We start from the raw sequence: 16,429 nt of genomic DNA on the forward strand, positions 1-16,429 counted from the left end.
CTAATGACAGTCATGTTAATCCCATTACCTCTTTGGCCACAGTGTGCCAGTGCTGATGACTTTCACACACATCCATCCGTTCCTTGTGGAAGAATCTGCACTTCTCTGGAACCAGCAGGACATCACTTACAAACTCACCCACTGGAAAACAAGATGTTTCTATCAAACAACAGTTCATGTCCTATCAGATACATGTTTGACCTTCAAACTCAAAAGATGACTAGCACTAAAATCTTCAACAGTGAACTTCATTATTGACCCCATTAAGAATCTATGTTGCTATACAAATCTTAATGACCCAGTTCAGACTAACAGCTAAGAGACCTGCTCTAATACAAAGCCTCTAGTTCTATTCTTGGCGCTCAGAACAAAAAGTAGGAGAAGCTGAACAATGAAATACGCTAGCCAAAACCTGCAGGTTAAGCTGAATGCAAGTTTATAAAGCATGTCAATGAACAGTTGCTCATGGAATCTGCAGAGTAGATTGAACAAGTTTCTCACAAAGAAAGGATTGCATATATGATGGTCTTTAAACAATTTTAATCAACCAATTCCTAAACTGGCTAGTGACACACGGAAGAAGCTATTCCTGGTTGCCAAAAGCTTCAGACGCCTGGCTATTTGCGGCCATGAGCATTTTCCAGGACTATACGGCTCCCTAGCCATTTTCTGCTTTTGCAAGAGAAGATGACAGCAAACTCACTCCACTGTGTCAGCTTTGTGAGGCAGTTTCAGAATTTAGATTAAAATCTATGTGCTGGGTACCATGCATTTGAAACTAGATTCAGGGCAACTCAGCCACAGCTGTAACGATTTTCCAATTTGGATACTCCAGCCAAAAGGCTAAGAGCAGGAAAATAAAAGCCCTGAAGTCCACACAACCCAGTAAAGCTCAGGGCAAACTGATTACGCTGTGTTCTGATGTACACCTAACCATCAACTCTGTATTTTTGTTTTTGGCAAAAACCTTAGCTACAGACTTCCAACTTGGAACAGTTTGCCCTGTGGTATTTTTTGTAACTTCTGCATTAGCAAGGATTATAGAAAGTTAAACCTAAACCATCACTACAGTTTGAGTTAATCATCATATGCCAGACTAGATTCAGCATAACCACCACTTTCTAGATCATTAGGCAGAAAGTTCACCTTGGCAGACCTTATGACTGGGAAGGCTTAACATTCTAGGCTCCAGGTGAGAGACTAGTCAGTCTAACAAATTTAGATGCATCTTCCAGTAATTTTACCCAAAGACATGCCCAAATCTCCTAGTCTGCTTAGAAAAAAACCCCTTAAAGCCCAGGTGTTTGGAGCAACAAACCCATGAGAAATAAAATGAACACCCACGCACGAGACTTGCAGTCTAACAAAAATGGCTGCGTTAGCTCATATCTGACATTGACACGATGGTCAAAAACTTAACCGTATGCTTTGACTAGCTTATAAACTAAACTCAAGTCCATCAATTCCAAGGGGAAGTGTCTTTCAGCTTGATCTAGACAGTTGAAATATTTGGCCAAGTAACCTTGAACGCGTCCTTTGCAAAAGGAATCTTGATGGCTCGGTATGCACAAATTTGCAGCAATCCCATACCACTCATCAGCACCGACTTTCTAATGGGGGGGGAGAAGGGTATTCCCTCCTGGTTTTGCCCCAAGCCTCACCCCCACTCCATTCCTTACAAGGCCCCACCCCTGCTCCCCATTCCTCCTGCACACCACAAAAGAGCTGATCATAGAGGGTGGGATGCACTGGTGGGAGGGGCAGGTACTGATGGGGGGCTGCCAGTGTGTGCTAAGCACCCACCATTTTTTCCCTGTAGGTGCTCCAGAGGAGCACCCATGGAGTCAGCGCCTATGCTACTCATGACAGGTTTCAGAGTAGCAGCCATGTTAGTCTGTATTCGCATAAAGAAAAAGGAGTACTTGTGGCACCTTGGAAACTAAAATTTATTAGAGCATAAGCTTTTCGTGAGCTACACTTCATCGGATGAAGTGAGCTGTAGCTCACAAAAGCTTATGCTCTAATAAATTTGTTAGTCTCTAAGGTGCCACAAGTACTCCTTTTTTTTATGCTTCTCATGATACCAAAGACTTCAGAACCCTACGAAACATTTCTTCTGCACAGGAATCTGTGCAAGTCAAAACACTCAATATGAAAACAGGTGCCAAGTAATGAAGGCCACATCCATTCTTCAGTTACTCAAACTAGAATGTTGCTGGTCTCCATCTCCTGCCACCCCTTACAAGTTTAAAGTTCTCTCTTCTACTGAAGGATGGACACAATTTAGGAACAGAACATATCCACAGTCTATGTTATGCAATATTTGCCCCAGTGCTTATAAATCTCTCCTCTTTCTGGGTACATCTCCACTAGATTAAGTCCTGCAGCAAGACCATAGATAGCCCGGGTCAGTTGGTTTAGGCTTGCGGGTCTCAGGCTGCAGGGTTAAAAATTGCTGGGCAGACATTAGGGCCTGAGCTGGAGTCCAGGATCCAAGACCCTCTCCCCTCATGGGGTTTCAGAGCCCACGCTCCAGCCTGAGCTCAAATGTCTACACAGCAATTCTACAGCTCTACAGCCCTAGCACAGCAAGCTCAAGTCAGCTGACATGGGCCAGCTGCTCAAGTGCTATGTAGACATACCCTCAGAGATCAGAGCCACCCAGATCAGGCATTTCCCTGCTAACAGCTTCACCAGAACAGTCAGCCGTATGCCTTTTCACACTTCACCAAACTCAGTCCTGCACCCATCATCCCACTGTGAAATTTGATAGTTGAATGAAGGTGCTAAGAGGGCCTCATCCCAACCCCACAGAAACTAAACCCCATCCACAGCGTACAAAGGGTTAAACTTGACCTGGTAGTGAGATCCTATCTGAAGATGGACAGGGGATTAGTGCAGCATGGAAGAGATAAGCAGCAAATGGAACACAGAACTACTTTGTACATGAGAACAATAGGTACTTTGATTGGAGTAAAAATCAGACCTTCATTCCCAGGAGACTGGTAATTTGTTTACAAGTGATTTTAGAAATCTATCCTAACAATGAAGGTGTGTTTTAACAGAAAAAACCACCCCATCACTTGAAACTGGGAAAACAAAAATAAAAAGAAGTTGCCCTACATGTCAGGCCTTCATTTTCATAATAATGGCCAAACTAGGTCAGATCAATGGTCCTTCTAGCCCAGTATTTTGCCTTCTGACAGGGGCCAATGCCAGATGCTTCACAGGGAATGAACAGAACAGAGCAATTTTGAGTAATCCATCGCCTGCCATCCAGTCTCAGGTTTCTGGCAGTTGGAGATTTAGGGACACCCAGAGCATGCGATTACATATCCCTGACTTTCTTGGCTAATAGCCATTGACTGACCTGTCCTCCAAAGCTTGATAGTTTAAAGTAAAGCATGTAAAGACTAAGAGGCTTACTTGCATGTCAGCACTGCTCCTAAACGGTCCTGACCGTCTACAGAATCCAGAGCAGGCAAGATGCTGGTTAGGTATGTTTATGAGAGAAGGGATATTACACAGCAGATTTAAAACAGGTCAAATGTTGGGCAGAGTCCTATAGTACAGGCATCTTAAAAACCTTGGCTCTTAGTTGAAGGTCAGTCTTGACGAAGGATTGCCTTGTGTCATATGGACTAGGCTGGCCATCATGAGACCTGGTTTTCATTCTCACCTCTGCAAGAGGCACCCAGAATAAATGTGGACAGGTAATTTCTCCTCTGTATCTCAGTTTCCCCATGTGTAAAGTCAGGATATTACATTTAGTATCAAAACACCCTTGGGAGGACGGTATTAGTGTTTGTGAAGTGTTTTCAGATCCTCTTATGAAAGATTTTACACAGAAAAGCAAAATATCCCTGTAATCCTGTGGATCTACTTTACCTAGCTAGACTCTAGCTGTATTCAGTCCTCAAATGGATGCAAAAAATCCTCTGAAGCACTTTAGGAGGAGAAGTTCTCAGAGCACTTCCTAGGAAGCCCTCCTGCAACTATAACAGTGTTCTATGAGACAAGACAGAATTTGTTGCAAGTAGCTAAGCAAATCTGCTTCAGTAAAGAACGGACAAGAAATTGGACCAAGCTCAGTCTGCTGGTAACTCTTGGGGTAGGCATAGTATGCTTATTGGAGTAGTGACAAGTCACAGGTCAAAAGCCTTGGCTGCAAACAAGCTAGACATCTTGCCTGATCAATAGATTTAGTAATAAGTATGGTGCAATCAATCATGTCATGTCTAGTGGTCAATTGCTGTTAAAACCAAAGACATTTTGGGATTCCAGTCACAAGAAAAAGAGGAACCATTTGAAACCGCTAGATATACATAGCCTAAAAAAATAAAGATGTCTTGCCAAGACCAAAGCAGGGAATACGAACACACCTGAGTGTTTGAGTCTCCAAGGAAACAAAATATTAAAAGCTTCACAGAAATAGGATCAGAGTATTAGCGCCCAGCATTTGTGATACTCTAATACAATAGCCTTTGGATTTTATGCCCATGGCAGAGAGAAGGGAGGGGAGGGGGATTTCTTTTCCATGCCAGGCACTATCATCACAACACAGGAGTTATCCAGTTGTTGATCTGGTGAAAAAAAAAGTGTGTAGAATTTCATCTTAAAAATATTTTTAGAGAAACCTTGACACAAAAGTAGGGATCTGATGTGAAACGTCAGTTTAGAAGTTCCATTTCCTCTCTGCGCAAACCTTTGATCCCTAAAGGAAAAAAGTGTTTGAACGAATTACTTCACTCATTAGAGGCCTGCTCCACATTAAGTACTTACCCAGACACTTGTAGGGCACAACAATGTGGGTGTGGCCCTTGCACTGCTTCTTGCCTTTCTTACACCAGTTGTCAATGCTGACTGGTTGGTTGGCTTCTACCACATTTGTAATCTGAAGCTCTGGATAGATCTGTTCAAAAAACCCATATGCTAAAAACACAGACCAAGATACATGCACGCTAAAACACTGGCAAAAAACACGAAGGGGCATAATAAAAGGACTCTTTATAATGAATACTTGGGGGGGGGGAAGAGAAGGGAAGAGGAGAAGAGACATGAAGCAAACTGGTTCTCTAAACTAAAACAAGCTCATTCAGTTTAACTGGGTTAAGGAAATCAAAAGGTGTAGAACGTATTAATATGATTGCTATGTCTTGTTGAAGTTCTCCACAAGTCTAGACACTTAGCTTATATATTTAGTTAGTGCTACGTAAATGAGATGCAGTACTAATTGTATCAGGCTTGTAAAATAGTCATGAAAGTTTTCCAGCCCAGCCACAGTCTGTTCTACCACCTGCATCATGCTTCTCAAAAGAAATAAAAGTAAAATTTTAAAAAATTATGAGTTATTTGCTGGTCACTTAATCTCAGATGAGTGGATAAATAGATTTTGCAAGGCTGAGTTTCTAGAGCATATTGGAGAGGAAACGGGAGTCTGCAAAAAGGAATAAAAAGCTTGCAAACACTAACAACGTTTTCATAAAGAGACTTTTCCTAACATTTAGCAGCTTTGTGTCAGCTTGAATGTAATGCCAATGATAACAAGACTGAACTTCAAATATTTAGAGTCGATATGAAACGCTGTCTTGGAATCCTGAGAGTGGTTACACTATTTTGCACATATTATTCCAATATAAGTGTACATATTGGTTTTTGGTCATAAAGCTTAAGGCAAGAATGGTCAAAGGAGCCCAATGGAATTAGGCACCCAAGTCCCATTGAATTTTAATGAGACTTACTACCTAGCTCACTTCAGCTCCTATGGAAAACCCAGCCTAAAAATCGATACCCGGATAGTCTGAGTAAAGTATCTCAATTTTTTTTTGGTCTTCAACGATACACTGAAGTTCAAATTATGCAAACAGAGTGCCATGCAGTGGTTAAATAAGTCTTCATACTAGGTGGGGAATTCAAGTGATGGTTTACCATAAGATTCACAATCTGGAAAGCAGTTAAAGCTCTGCTCCAGAGCTGACTCTCCTCACCTCCTCACAGTATTGTAGAATTTCTTCCTTTCTTCCAAAGCAGCTCTTGGTCCCAGAATTATCAGGCTCCCATTTCCCAGTCTGGATATTCACATGCATATTTAGCTTCCCACAGAACATTGCAATCTGAGGCTCAGCCACAGCAAATCCTGTTCCAGCATTGGCTGCAAGTGCCTGTGAAGAGAGACATGAAGATACGTTTATTCCTATGAAGCAATCAGTTTCACATGCTTCAGAGAACTAGAATTGTTTTAGTCATCTTTAAAAGGGGTACAAAAAGTTTTCTTCTCTAAAGCCTTGCCACCCTTCCTCTATCATTCCACAGCATTAGATAGCTTACTAAAGACCAGTACAGTACAAGTCATTTGTAGACTCCAGAACAAACTTTGGGGCAAAGACTTCTGGGGAGATTCAAGAGCTCACCTCCAAACACCAACACATAGGAAAAGTGACATTAACAGTTAACATGGGAAAGTCCTCAGCTAGAAGTTCCCAGCAAGAGAGTCCTTGAAACCCACCTAACAGCAACACCATTCCTGTGTATCCCAACAGAAAGACCACCCACAGGCTCAGGCCTGCTCTGAGTTTTAAACAGACTGTTTCTCAAGATGGATGTTGCTGATAAATGGAATGGGGGTGTGTGTGTGGGGGCTCTTGTACCCCATAAATACATGGTACAAGAGCCAAGTAGCTGCTAAATTAAACTCTGCAAAGCCTGCCATCCCCTCCCTCCTTTAGTGCATCCCTATGGATATTTGTATTGGCACAACCTTGATGCCAATTCCATTGTCCGCTCCATCCACCACCAACTGAGATTAGAGTCATACGATGCGAAACTTGCAGCACATTTCAGTACAAACCCATCTTCTGGGCACACAGCAAATGTATCAATGAAATGAAAGCTCAGGCTGCTTCTTCTGAAATCTTGCTCGCTGCCCAAGAGGAGGGGATTAAGCAAACTCATCATGCAACTGAGTTTTTAACTGATCAGGCCAGAGTTATACTGGAAACTCAACATCCTGCTTTTTTTTTTTAATATAGTCCTTGTAAAGCGATGAAGCTAAGGCAGGTGGACCACAAAATCCACTCCCAATTCTAAAGCAATTCAAGCTTTGAACATGGAGATTTGTAAGTGTTTCAGACAAGGGGACTAGCAGCAATTAGAGAAGCAGCATTATTGCCTCAGGGCTCCTTTTCCCTACCAGACACTGTAGCTTTAGGCCACTAACCTTCCCTGCATGTTTAACCTTCTGAGCATACACATACGCACTGTACTGTTCACATTCCATTGCCTACAGGTCCCTATTAACCTATGTCAACAAGAGTAAATTTAAAGCAGGCAATTGAACTATCAAGTGAAGAATTCAACTGGATCATGCTGCAGGCACCCACCAATTGCTATATATTAAATTAGAGAAACTAGACTGCATAATGACTAGTCTCCCTCACCCCCCCCCGCCCTTCTGAATCACTACCAGAGAAGATATTGCAACACACCTTGAGGCAAGAATTGTATAGCACCAAGCATACTGTTGGCATTTAGGAGATACGGTCAACTCAATATTTACACATTTCTTGAGAGTTGGGCTGCCCTCAAGTAGACAGATAAGGGACTGGCTGCTATTTACTCAAACCACTTAACCCATTGGGGTAGATCTTCACTACACAGTTAACCCAGACTTGTTTTTTTCCCAACAAACCACAACCCTACATCCAAGTAAATAAACCTGACTTGGTTTGGAGGTGCTTTAAGCCCACACTAGCTTACACAGCTGGGATAAGGTTAAAACTGGGACTCTGATTTAACTGTCTGGAACCTGACCACTTACCAGCGGAGGATGCAAGCCGGGGGGGGGGGGGACGGACAAAAAAAAAAAAACACATTTGAGTGCTGATAGTCTTATGTTCTTCCTATAATCCCCCCCAGAGGACAGTCAAATGATTCCACAACTGATAGGGCAAGAACCCTGGAGTGTCTCCAGACACGTCTACACTGTGAACTATTGCCAACACAAGGTACATGACTATAAAAAAAATTGCCACAGGTACCATATTGCTTGGGCACGTGCATACTTGGCTCCATCAGCGCTGTGTGTATTCAGTAAGAGTGAATCTTTTGATGGACGGTGCAGTGCACCCTGGGTACCGTGCAACTCCCCACCATCCAATGCATAGTTTTTTGGTAAGTTCTGGGAATTCATGGTAGGGAAGAAATGAATCATGCAGGTGAGAGACTATGGGGACAAATTCCCATCATGCAAGTTTCTCCAGCCCATAATGCCATCTCTATCCCATAAGTTTTCCACACATTTTCAAAATCCCACAAATCCACTCAGAACCGGTCACTGTCCGCCATATCTGACAGAAGAAGAGAGCCTGCAGAGCTCTGCACTTTTGTCCTGAGTGTGGCATGTCTGACCCTCTGGTACTTGCAGATGCACAAGGAAAGCTGCAAGGAACATGGTTTCCCAGAGGTCAGATTGCTGTGGGACATAGCAAGAAACAATTCAAGATTGTTGGTGGCATTCATGGAGCGGCTGCAAACAGTGGAGCATCGCTTCTGGCTGGGAGAAGCCAGCACTGAGTGGTGGGAGTTGCATTGTAATGGAGGCTTGGGATGATGAGCAGTGGCTGCCAAACTTTCGGGTGTGCCAGCCCACATCCCTTGATCTGTATGCTGAGCTCATCCCAGAGCTCCAGCACATGGACATCAGAATAAGAGCTGCACTGACAGCAAAGAAATGATCGCATTGTGGAAACTCGCAACACTATTGCTACCGGCCAGACAGAAGTCATTTTGGAGTTGAAAAATCGACTGTGGGGGGCTACTGTCATGCAAGTGTGCAGGGCCATTAATCAGTGCCTGCTCTGCAGGACTGACTCGGCAATGGGCAAGGTGTTAGGAATGGATTTGCAGCAATGGGTTCCCAAACAGCAGCAGGGAGAGACTGCTGGCATGCACATCCCTATTTTGACACCATGCCACTTTGCCAGAGTTCATCAATGGAAAGGGCTATTTTAGTATGGTTATTCAAGCGATGGGGGATCACGGGGGATGCTTCAACATCAATGTTGGCTGGTTAGGGAAGGTGGGTGATGCTCACAACTTTAAGAGCATAGGACTGTTCATAAAGCTACAAACCAATATTCTTTCCTGACTGGCAGATTACCATTGGCGATGTTGAAATGCCAAGAGTGATCCTAGGGGAGCCAGCCTACCTCTTGCTCATAAGCAGTAGTATACACCATTCACCTCAACAGCAGCAAGGAAAGATTTAGCTACCAGTTCAGCAGGTGCAGAATGACAGTTGAATGTGCTTTTGGTAGACTGAAGGGGCACTGCTGTTTACTCACAAGATTGGATCTCAGTGAAAAAATATCACCATGGCTATAGCTGCCTGCTGTGTCCTGCACAGTATCTGTGATGCACAGGGGGAAGAAAAGTCAATGGGATAGCAGGAGGTGGTGGAGCAGCTGTCTGCTGAGTTTTAACAGTCAGATACAAGTGCTATCAGAAGAGCTCAGTGGGGAGCTATACAGCTCAGAGGCTTTGAAAGAGCATTTGAACAGCGAGCCACAGTAATGCCTTGTGGTATACTGTGCTCCTGCAATTTGGGGGCCTGATACAAATTGTGTAGTGCTTGGTGAACATCTATGAATGTAACACTAACAAGGCACCTATTAATTTTGTTGTGCCTGACATACATTTATGTTCATTACACAGTTTGTCACTGATCCTATGAGTTTATCAAAGTGTATCATCAAGTGGGTGCTTTCAATATCACTAACCACGCTGCAACATATTTAGAGGCACTGGGTCAACTGTTGGCCTCCCTGGCCTTCTGGTACGTCTACCACAGTTTTTACTTTCATACAGCACTGCAGCTGATCCCTGTTGTACCCCCTCTCCTGCATCCCCCTTGCCATCTGCTCATAGATGACCATGTTTCTACAGCTGGTCTAGCACAGCCTCTTCTCCTCACAGGCCCAGAAGATCTAATATCTGTCTACTCCAAGCCAGAGCGCGTCTGGATTGTGTAGTTAGGATGATTGGCTGGGTAGTTGTGCACAACAATGGAGAGCTACTAGCTGTGCTCCCCAAGCTGGACAAACAAAAACAAAACAAAAAAACCACACCACCTTTGCAGGTCTTTAAGAAGGAAGGAGCCTTCTGGTCCCCATTACCCCAAGGCAGCAGAGTTCCCAATTGCAACCAGAGCAGTCAGCGTCAAGCATTGTGGGACAGCTGCTAGAGGACTGTTAGGGTCAACATAGTTAATAGCTTCCACAGTCACGCGGTGTCAACTTCAAGAGATCAATCATGGCTCAACACTCTTGGGAAGGTGGTGGTATTGTGTCAGCATAATGGAGAGCTTACATCAGTGGATACAAGTTTAAGTGTAGACACATGCACAACTAGGTCAATGCAAGGCAGCTTATTCAACCTAACTTTGTAGCGTAGACCAGTCCTCAGCACAAAAACCCATGGGATATACCCCCCAAACAGACACAGGCAAATGCAGAAACACTGAAGACACAGTAATTGAGGCAGGCCTTTGCAGTGGGGCTGCTTCCACCTGAGCTAGGCTCAATTGGGTGCCACTCACTCAGATTAATTTAGCAGCATAGCACAGACAAGGGCCTGGGGGACTCACGTCAGGGGACTCCATGCTTCCAAGTCTGTGCTTCAGCATCTACACAACAGGCTAACATGGAAGCCAAGTTTTGGCTAAGATCTTTTCAGAAGACCAGATGACTGGCGATGGGAGGGAAGACCACACCAGGTTCCACTTAATACAAATGCTGTTTAATATCCATATTCCAGGAACAGAATACTGCCAACACAAAAACATTTCAGATCTTGCTATAGCTCAACATGAGCCCTGTTCAACAATCTCTAAAAACTGTTTTAATTTACATGCTGGCAACTGATAAGCATCCATTCTATCAACAAATCAAGCTGGCACAAATGAACTGCTATTTAGAGCAGATCTCATTTGCCATCTCACACAAGAGAGACCACACATCCAAAATTTAAATATGTAGAGAGGAAAAAGCTCAAAATTATATCTTAGCCATTGTCTCAAAAGAAAGGAGAAGGTTTAAATGACTTGGCTGTGTTTCTTTCATGGAAGGCCGAGATGGAGCAAGGCCCCAAAAATGACCCCTCCCGCGACCATCCTGTACACTTAGGGTATGTCTACACTGCAATAAAACACTCATAGCTGGCCTGTGTCAGGCAACTCAGGCTCTCTGGGATCAGGCTGTGAGGCTATAAAATTGTAGGGCAGTTGTCTGTGCCTGTTAGTTACCTTACGGGCCCGTGCTGTGGCAGATGGCAAATAAGATCTGTTCTATACAATTCATTGGTTTGTTCCAGATTCTTTTGTCGATATAACAGATGCTTGTCAGTTCCCTGAGACTGGATGTCTAAACTGCAATTTTAAAACCCCAAAGGCCAAGCCCTGTATGCTTGAGTCAGCTGACATGGGTCAGCCATAGATGTTTTACTGCAGCGTTGTTACCCCAGAGGTGTAAGGGAAGGCAGTAGTTGAGAGAAGCTTCCATTGCTATTCTACTCTGGTGTCACATTCCAGAGTACTAAGTAACCACCCTAGAAAATGCACCCTCCTCCCATGGGACAGGGGCCTAGCAATACCTCCCAAGCACTGCACAGGGGCAATCACACCAATTGGTTGACAGGGTCAGTAGCAGTGGCGGATTAGCCAATTGGGGCCCCCAGAAAAATGGGTGCTCCACCCCCAGCACACAAGCACTAGGTGGGGCGGGGCACACAGCAGCACCTGGACCCTGGCTGTCACCTTGGACTGGGGGAGCTCTGTCTGGCTCCCTGCCACGGCCTCAGGGCTGGAGGAGCTCTCACTCCCCACTGCAGCCCTGGGGGACAGAGCTTCTCCTGTCTTGGAAGCTCAGTGGGGGGGGGAGGGGCAGAGCCCCACCAAAACTTGGCTCTGCCTCTGGCCAGTAGCATATATGCTATTAGGTACTGAACTGCAGATTTTTCCCCCTCACATCCCATGGGGAGTAGGTAGATAAGAACCACAAGCCTAGGAGTTATGACTTCGCCAAAGGACACCTAGGCAGGACAGAAGTTGGCCTAGGAAAGTCAGCCTTCTCAGGGAGCAAAGTTCCAGTCCAGCTCACTTATCAGGTTACTGCTAAAATGATGCATGACCACAAGAGCTCTGCTTTTCTACTGCACTCATCACTGCAATGCCCGAGCATCTGTCTTTCCAGGAAAAGGCACAGCACTTCTTAACCTTCAGTTGGTTGGACCCAAGATCAACTCCTCTTCCATGTTTCAGTGTGGGAGACTGTATCAACAAGAACAACGAGGAGTCCTTGTGGCACCTTAGAGACTAACAAATCTATTTGGGCATAAGCTTTCATGGGCTAAAACCCACTTCATCAGATGCATGGACTGTATAAATACACAGCATATGCAAAGATGGGAGTTGCCTTACCAAGTAGGGGGGAGGGGTCAGTGCTAACAAGCCAATTAAATTAAGGTGGAAGTGGGCTATTCTCAACCATTGACAAGAAGGGAGAGGAAAAAAAACAAAAAAAAACCCTCACATTTGTAGTGCTAATGAGTTCATGTGAATCAAGGTTATCCCAGAAGGGACCCCCACTTTGGGTACCAGACAGTGATGTTTCATCTGATCGTATGAAGCATTTGAACACAATGCCATCACACATCACTCAAAAAAACGGCGTATCAGAGTGCTGAGTCTAAAGACCAGCATGGGAATTTCTGCTACTAAACTCTGGAAAGTCCTGGCCTTCTAACTATGGTAGCATCCTCTTTCATCTAAACCAGGGCACTTCCACACTTAGGTTTAGCCTCTCCTCGGGGGACCATGTACGAAATACATGGTCAAACAAAAAGCCATGAACTGATCCTCCCTCCCATCATACCTGTGAGGTATATCTGTTTAGAGAGATAAAGGCTGGCATTTTCAAGACAGCATAAAGGGAGTTAGGTACCCAAATCCCATTGAACTGACAAAAACCACAGCTGTAATGACTTACTGCATCCCAACTACACATCCAGGAAAACCCTCAGGAACACCAAGATGAACACAAAAAAGATTGCAAAAGGAGGAAATGGCTTATTATCCTATGGGAATATACCAATTAGGTTCCCCTGCTGACAAGACCATGGTTGACCAGTGATTGAGGAATTCAATAATGAGATAAAGTGAATAGAGTGTCCCTTATCCATATAAAAAGAGAAGTTTGAGAAGCTCTAAGCTCTTTTGGGCTGAAAAGGGAGATGTGGCAGAAGTCCAAGGCAGCTGTATGATGGTTCCTATACCTCTCTCCTCTCCCACATCCCTGGCACTATTGTTGCTATAGCATTTGTACAAACTGAATGCTTGGATACAAAATTCTATAAGTATTAATCCCCTATCTGCTCAGGCAACGGTCAGCCTGCTCATGGGGCTAGCCTGTCAGATACCATCAGTTCCCACAGTGGCGTACTGTAGGATAAACCAATTAGCATGGGGAAAATACTGTTTAGTCAACTTACGACATGACTGGTTCCTCTCGTGCACAGTTCTGGCAAAGTACAAAAATCTAAAATAAAACCAGCAAATATACGCCATGCCCCTGACGTATCATGTTTACCACAAGCACCCAATGGTTTAAGGACCCCGGTTACAGTTAGACTCTCACAGCTTAGGTCTGAGACACCCATACTATGCAACAAGATGCACTGCCTTCTGGTTTATAAGCGCATGACGTGACCCCCACCTGCTCCCATCCTGGCTCGAATGCTTTCTTAGTGCACAAGACTCACTGTGTTGCAGGAACTGAAATTTATGTTTGTCTTTTCCATAGGTGCCTAATTAAAGCTCATCATTGGGTGACCATGCTAGCCAATGGATCAACAATTCCAAATAGATGAACAATATCATATATTGCCAACAGAAATTTGAGATGGGGTGAGTCTGGAATTTTAACCATAGCGCTAACATATACTATGTAGCACCAGATAAAACGTAGTATTTAAGTTATGCATGGACTAGATACGTTTGACGGAACTGGCAATCATATGGATCAGTATCAGGGCACTGTATTTGAAAGAGGTTTCCTCAGAACAAGTATAGCAAATGTGAGTAGGCACCTGTATGCGAGGGGATGCCCCGATACCACCTTGATAGGCAGAAAGACCTAGGAGACTAAATCCATCCACACTAATTTCTGTATGCAAATACACCTTGTTCAAATACAGATATCTACAAATCAAGACCACCCTGTCTTTGAACACTGATGCTATGCATTTATATTTGCTATCTTTCCAGATTACCACCTTGGTACTATGGCAAAGATCTTTCCTCCTCAGATTGTTTAAATAGCTTGCTTATCAGTGGAGTGCTTTTACCATAGTTACTTGGAATATTCTAAACCTTAATTTACAGCCAAATACACTAGTCTAGTCACTTGCTCAAGACGCTGATTCCATCACTTTTAACTACATGGAAGACTTTCATGGATTGCACAGTTGCTCCAATAAGTTAATGAACTTGTATGGTACACAAGAAGTGGTCTTCAAACAGTCTTCAATCCCAGGCAGGAATCTCTGTGGAAAAGGTTTAGAGATGAGTCAACCAACCACCCCCCACTCCCAGCAATTGCAGAAGTTTAACTATTTTTACATTTCTATCTTGTCCTACTTCTGATGAGAGAACTTCATGTGCATGTGCTGAAGTAGAGGCCACACATTTGAAAGCACTCTTGACAAAACTGAGCAAAAATTAAAAAAAAAAAAAACCACAAAAGAACTCTCTCTACAAACCGATATTTGGCCTCAGGTACTTTATAACAATCCACTAGGACCTGCCAGCAGTGAGCTCTCCATTTCATGGAAATTTTTGAAGACAGTCTGAAGGGAATTCAGCTAGGTTATAAGGCCAGGTAGCTTCTGTAGTCCATAGGATTATTTTGCTAGCTATTATATCCTACTAATCCAGACAGCTGTATCAAATAACATTCCTCTTTTTGAATTAATCCATTTCACACAAGATTCTTATATTTTATCAGTACTAATTCCTATAAAATTAGGATGTGTTGAAGCATAGGATATGTGCTTCCTAATAATTATACATATAGAGTAAGTTTCGCTGAAATGCAAGAAGCCTACTAGCCTGTATCCAGTAAGATCCGCTGAATAGCTAAAAGTATAATCAGTTAAGAGTAAATCAGCATAAAAGCTGGCAACCTTTGGCACAGATAGGAATGGTCCCTGAACTTTGGGGAATCAAAGGGAGGAACTACACACAACACTGAACAGGTTTATCTGGCGTCTGCAACCGGTTGTAACTGCAGGGTATACCACAAACCTTGAAGTTGCCAAAAGAGCCTAGGTTGGCAGTTTTTGGAGTGAGATATGTACAGAGTATCACAATCCACTAACCTATACAATAAGGGTACCCATAAATTTTAGGGTATGGAAATAAGATTTGGGTATAGTAGGTTGGGCCTGAATTCCATAGCATCAAGATCCTATAAAATACCTTGTAAGAATATCTGAGGGAGCTTTAGCTTTTTCTTTTTTTTGTTCTCCTGTTTTGTCATGATATCAGCTCAGCTTGTGTAGTATAGTACAACTAATCATCATTCCTAGCTATTGGGGAAGCAAGAATGATCGTGTTATTGGGCAAGCCAGGAGTAAGGCTGGTCCTTCACCTCTTATTACCAGGTCCTCAAGGAAGGGTGAGAGTATGTCAGGTTAAGGTACTTATAATATGAATGTTACCACCAGGAGTTCTGGAATATTTTTTTTTTTTTTTTTTTTTTAACTGTTTTGCAGTCATAAGTTTCATAGCATTTATTTGTCTTTTTTAATCTCAATGAAGCTTTTATCAATTTGGTATTGTCCTCTGTGTTTTTGCCAAGCACCCCAAGAATCCTCACCCGATATAGAAAGCTTGAGTTCTCAGACCCTGCAGTCTGAAAATGGACAAGAATCTATAAAACTTGGGTATGTGAGCAGTGGCGAGCCATACAACTAACCCATAAAATTCAGGTCAATGTTTCCTGGGATCTATTTAGAGGAGAAGCTTGTGGGAGGGAGGAGCTGAGGGGAGTAACTTCTTCCCTAGCCATACACTTTGGCACTTGTGTAGGAGAATTACCAGTTCCATGTTGCATAGTGGACAGCAAGTTGAAGGCGTGCATTTTTTCTCATAGGTTATGTTCTCCTCTGTTAACAGCAACATCCATTTTTACTAGTTGGTGGTCCCGACTGGGTAGACCTTTTAGATACATTTGAGTTGACTCTGGGACAGGGAAGTAGTACAGATATTCAGCTGTGGGACTCCAGCCACAGAGAGGATCATTACAAAGTAGGCAGCCAGCCTTCAAAATGAAGAGGTAACCAGGCACACTGGAGATGGGCCAGTCTTGCACATACC

At 43.6% G+C, this 16,429-nt stretch overlaps 1 protein-coding gene across 9 annotated transcripts in view; it reads right to left on the reverse strand.

The window, feature by feature from the left end:
- The window catches only part of APLP2 (amyloid beta precursor like protein 2), a 72,532-nt gene that overhangs the window by 23,725 nt on the left and 32,378 nt on the right, over nt 1-16,429 (reverse strand). For all 9 annotated transcript variants that reach the window (XM_038380459.1, XM_043501027.1, XM_038380455.2 and 6 more), the window contains exons 2-4: nt 5,988-6,161; nt 4,783-4,912; nt 29-141 (exon numbers count right to left, since the gene is read on the reverse strand). In XM_038380459.1, coding sequence (XP_038236387.1) covers nt 29-141; nt 4,783-4,912; nt 5,988-6,161 — 417 coding nt within the window. The remainder of the gene's footprint in view (nt 1-28; nt 142-4,782; nt 4,913-5,987; nt 6,162-16,429) is intronic.

The sequence above is a fragment of the Dermochelys coriacea genome, chromosome 22 (genome assembly GCF_009764565.3).
Source record: "Dermochelys coriacea isolate rDerCor1 chromosome 22, rDerCor1.pri.v4, whole genome shotgun sequence".
In the NCBI taxonomy this organism is placed as follows: domain Eukaryota; kingdom Metazoa; phylum Chordata; order Testudines; family Dermochelyidae; genus Dermochelys; species Dermochelys coriacea.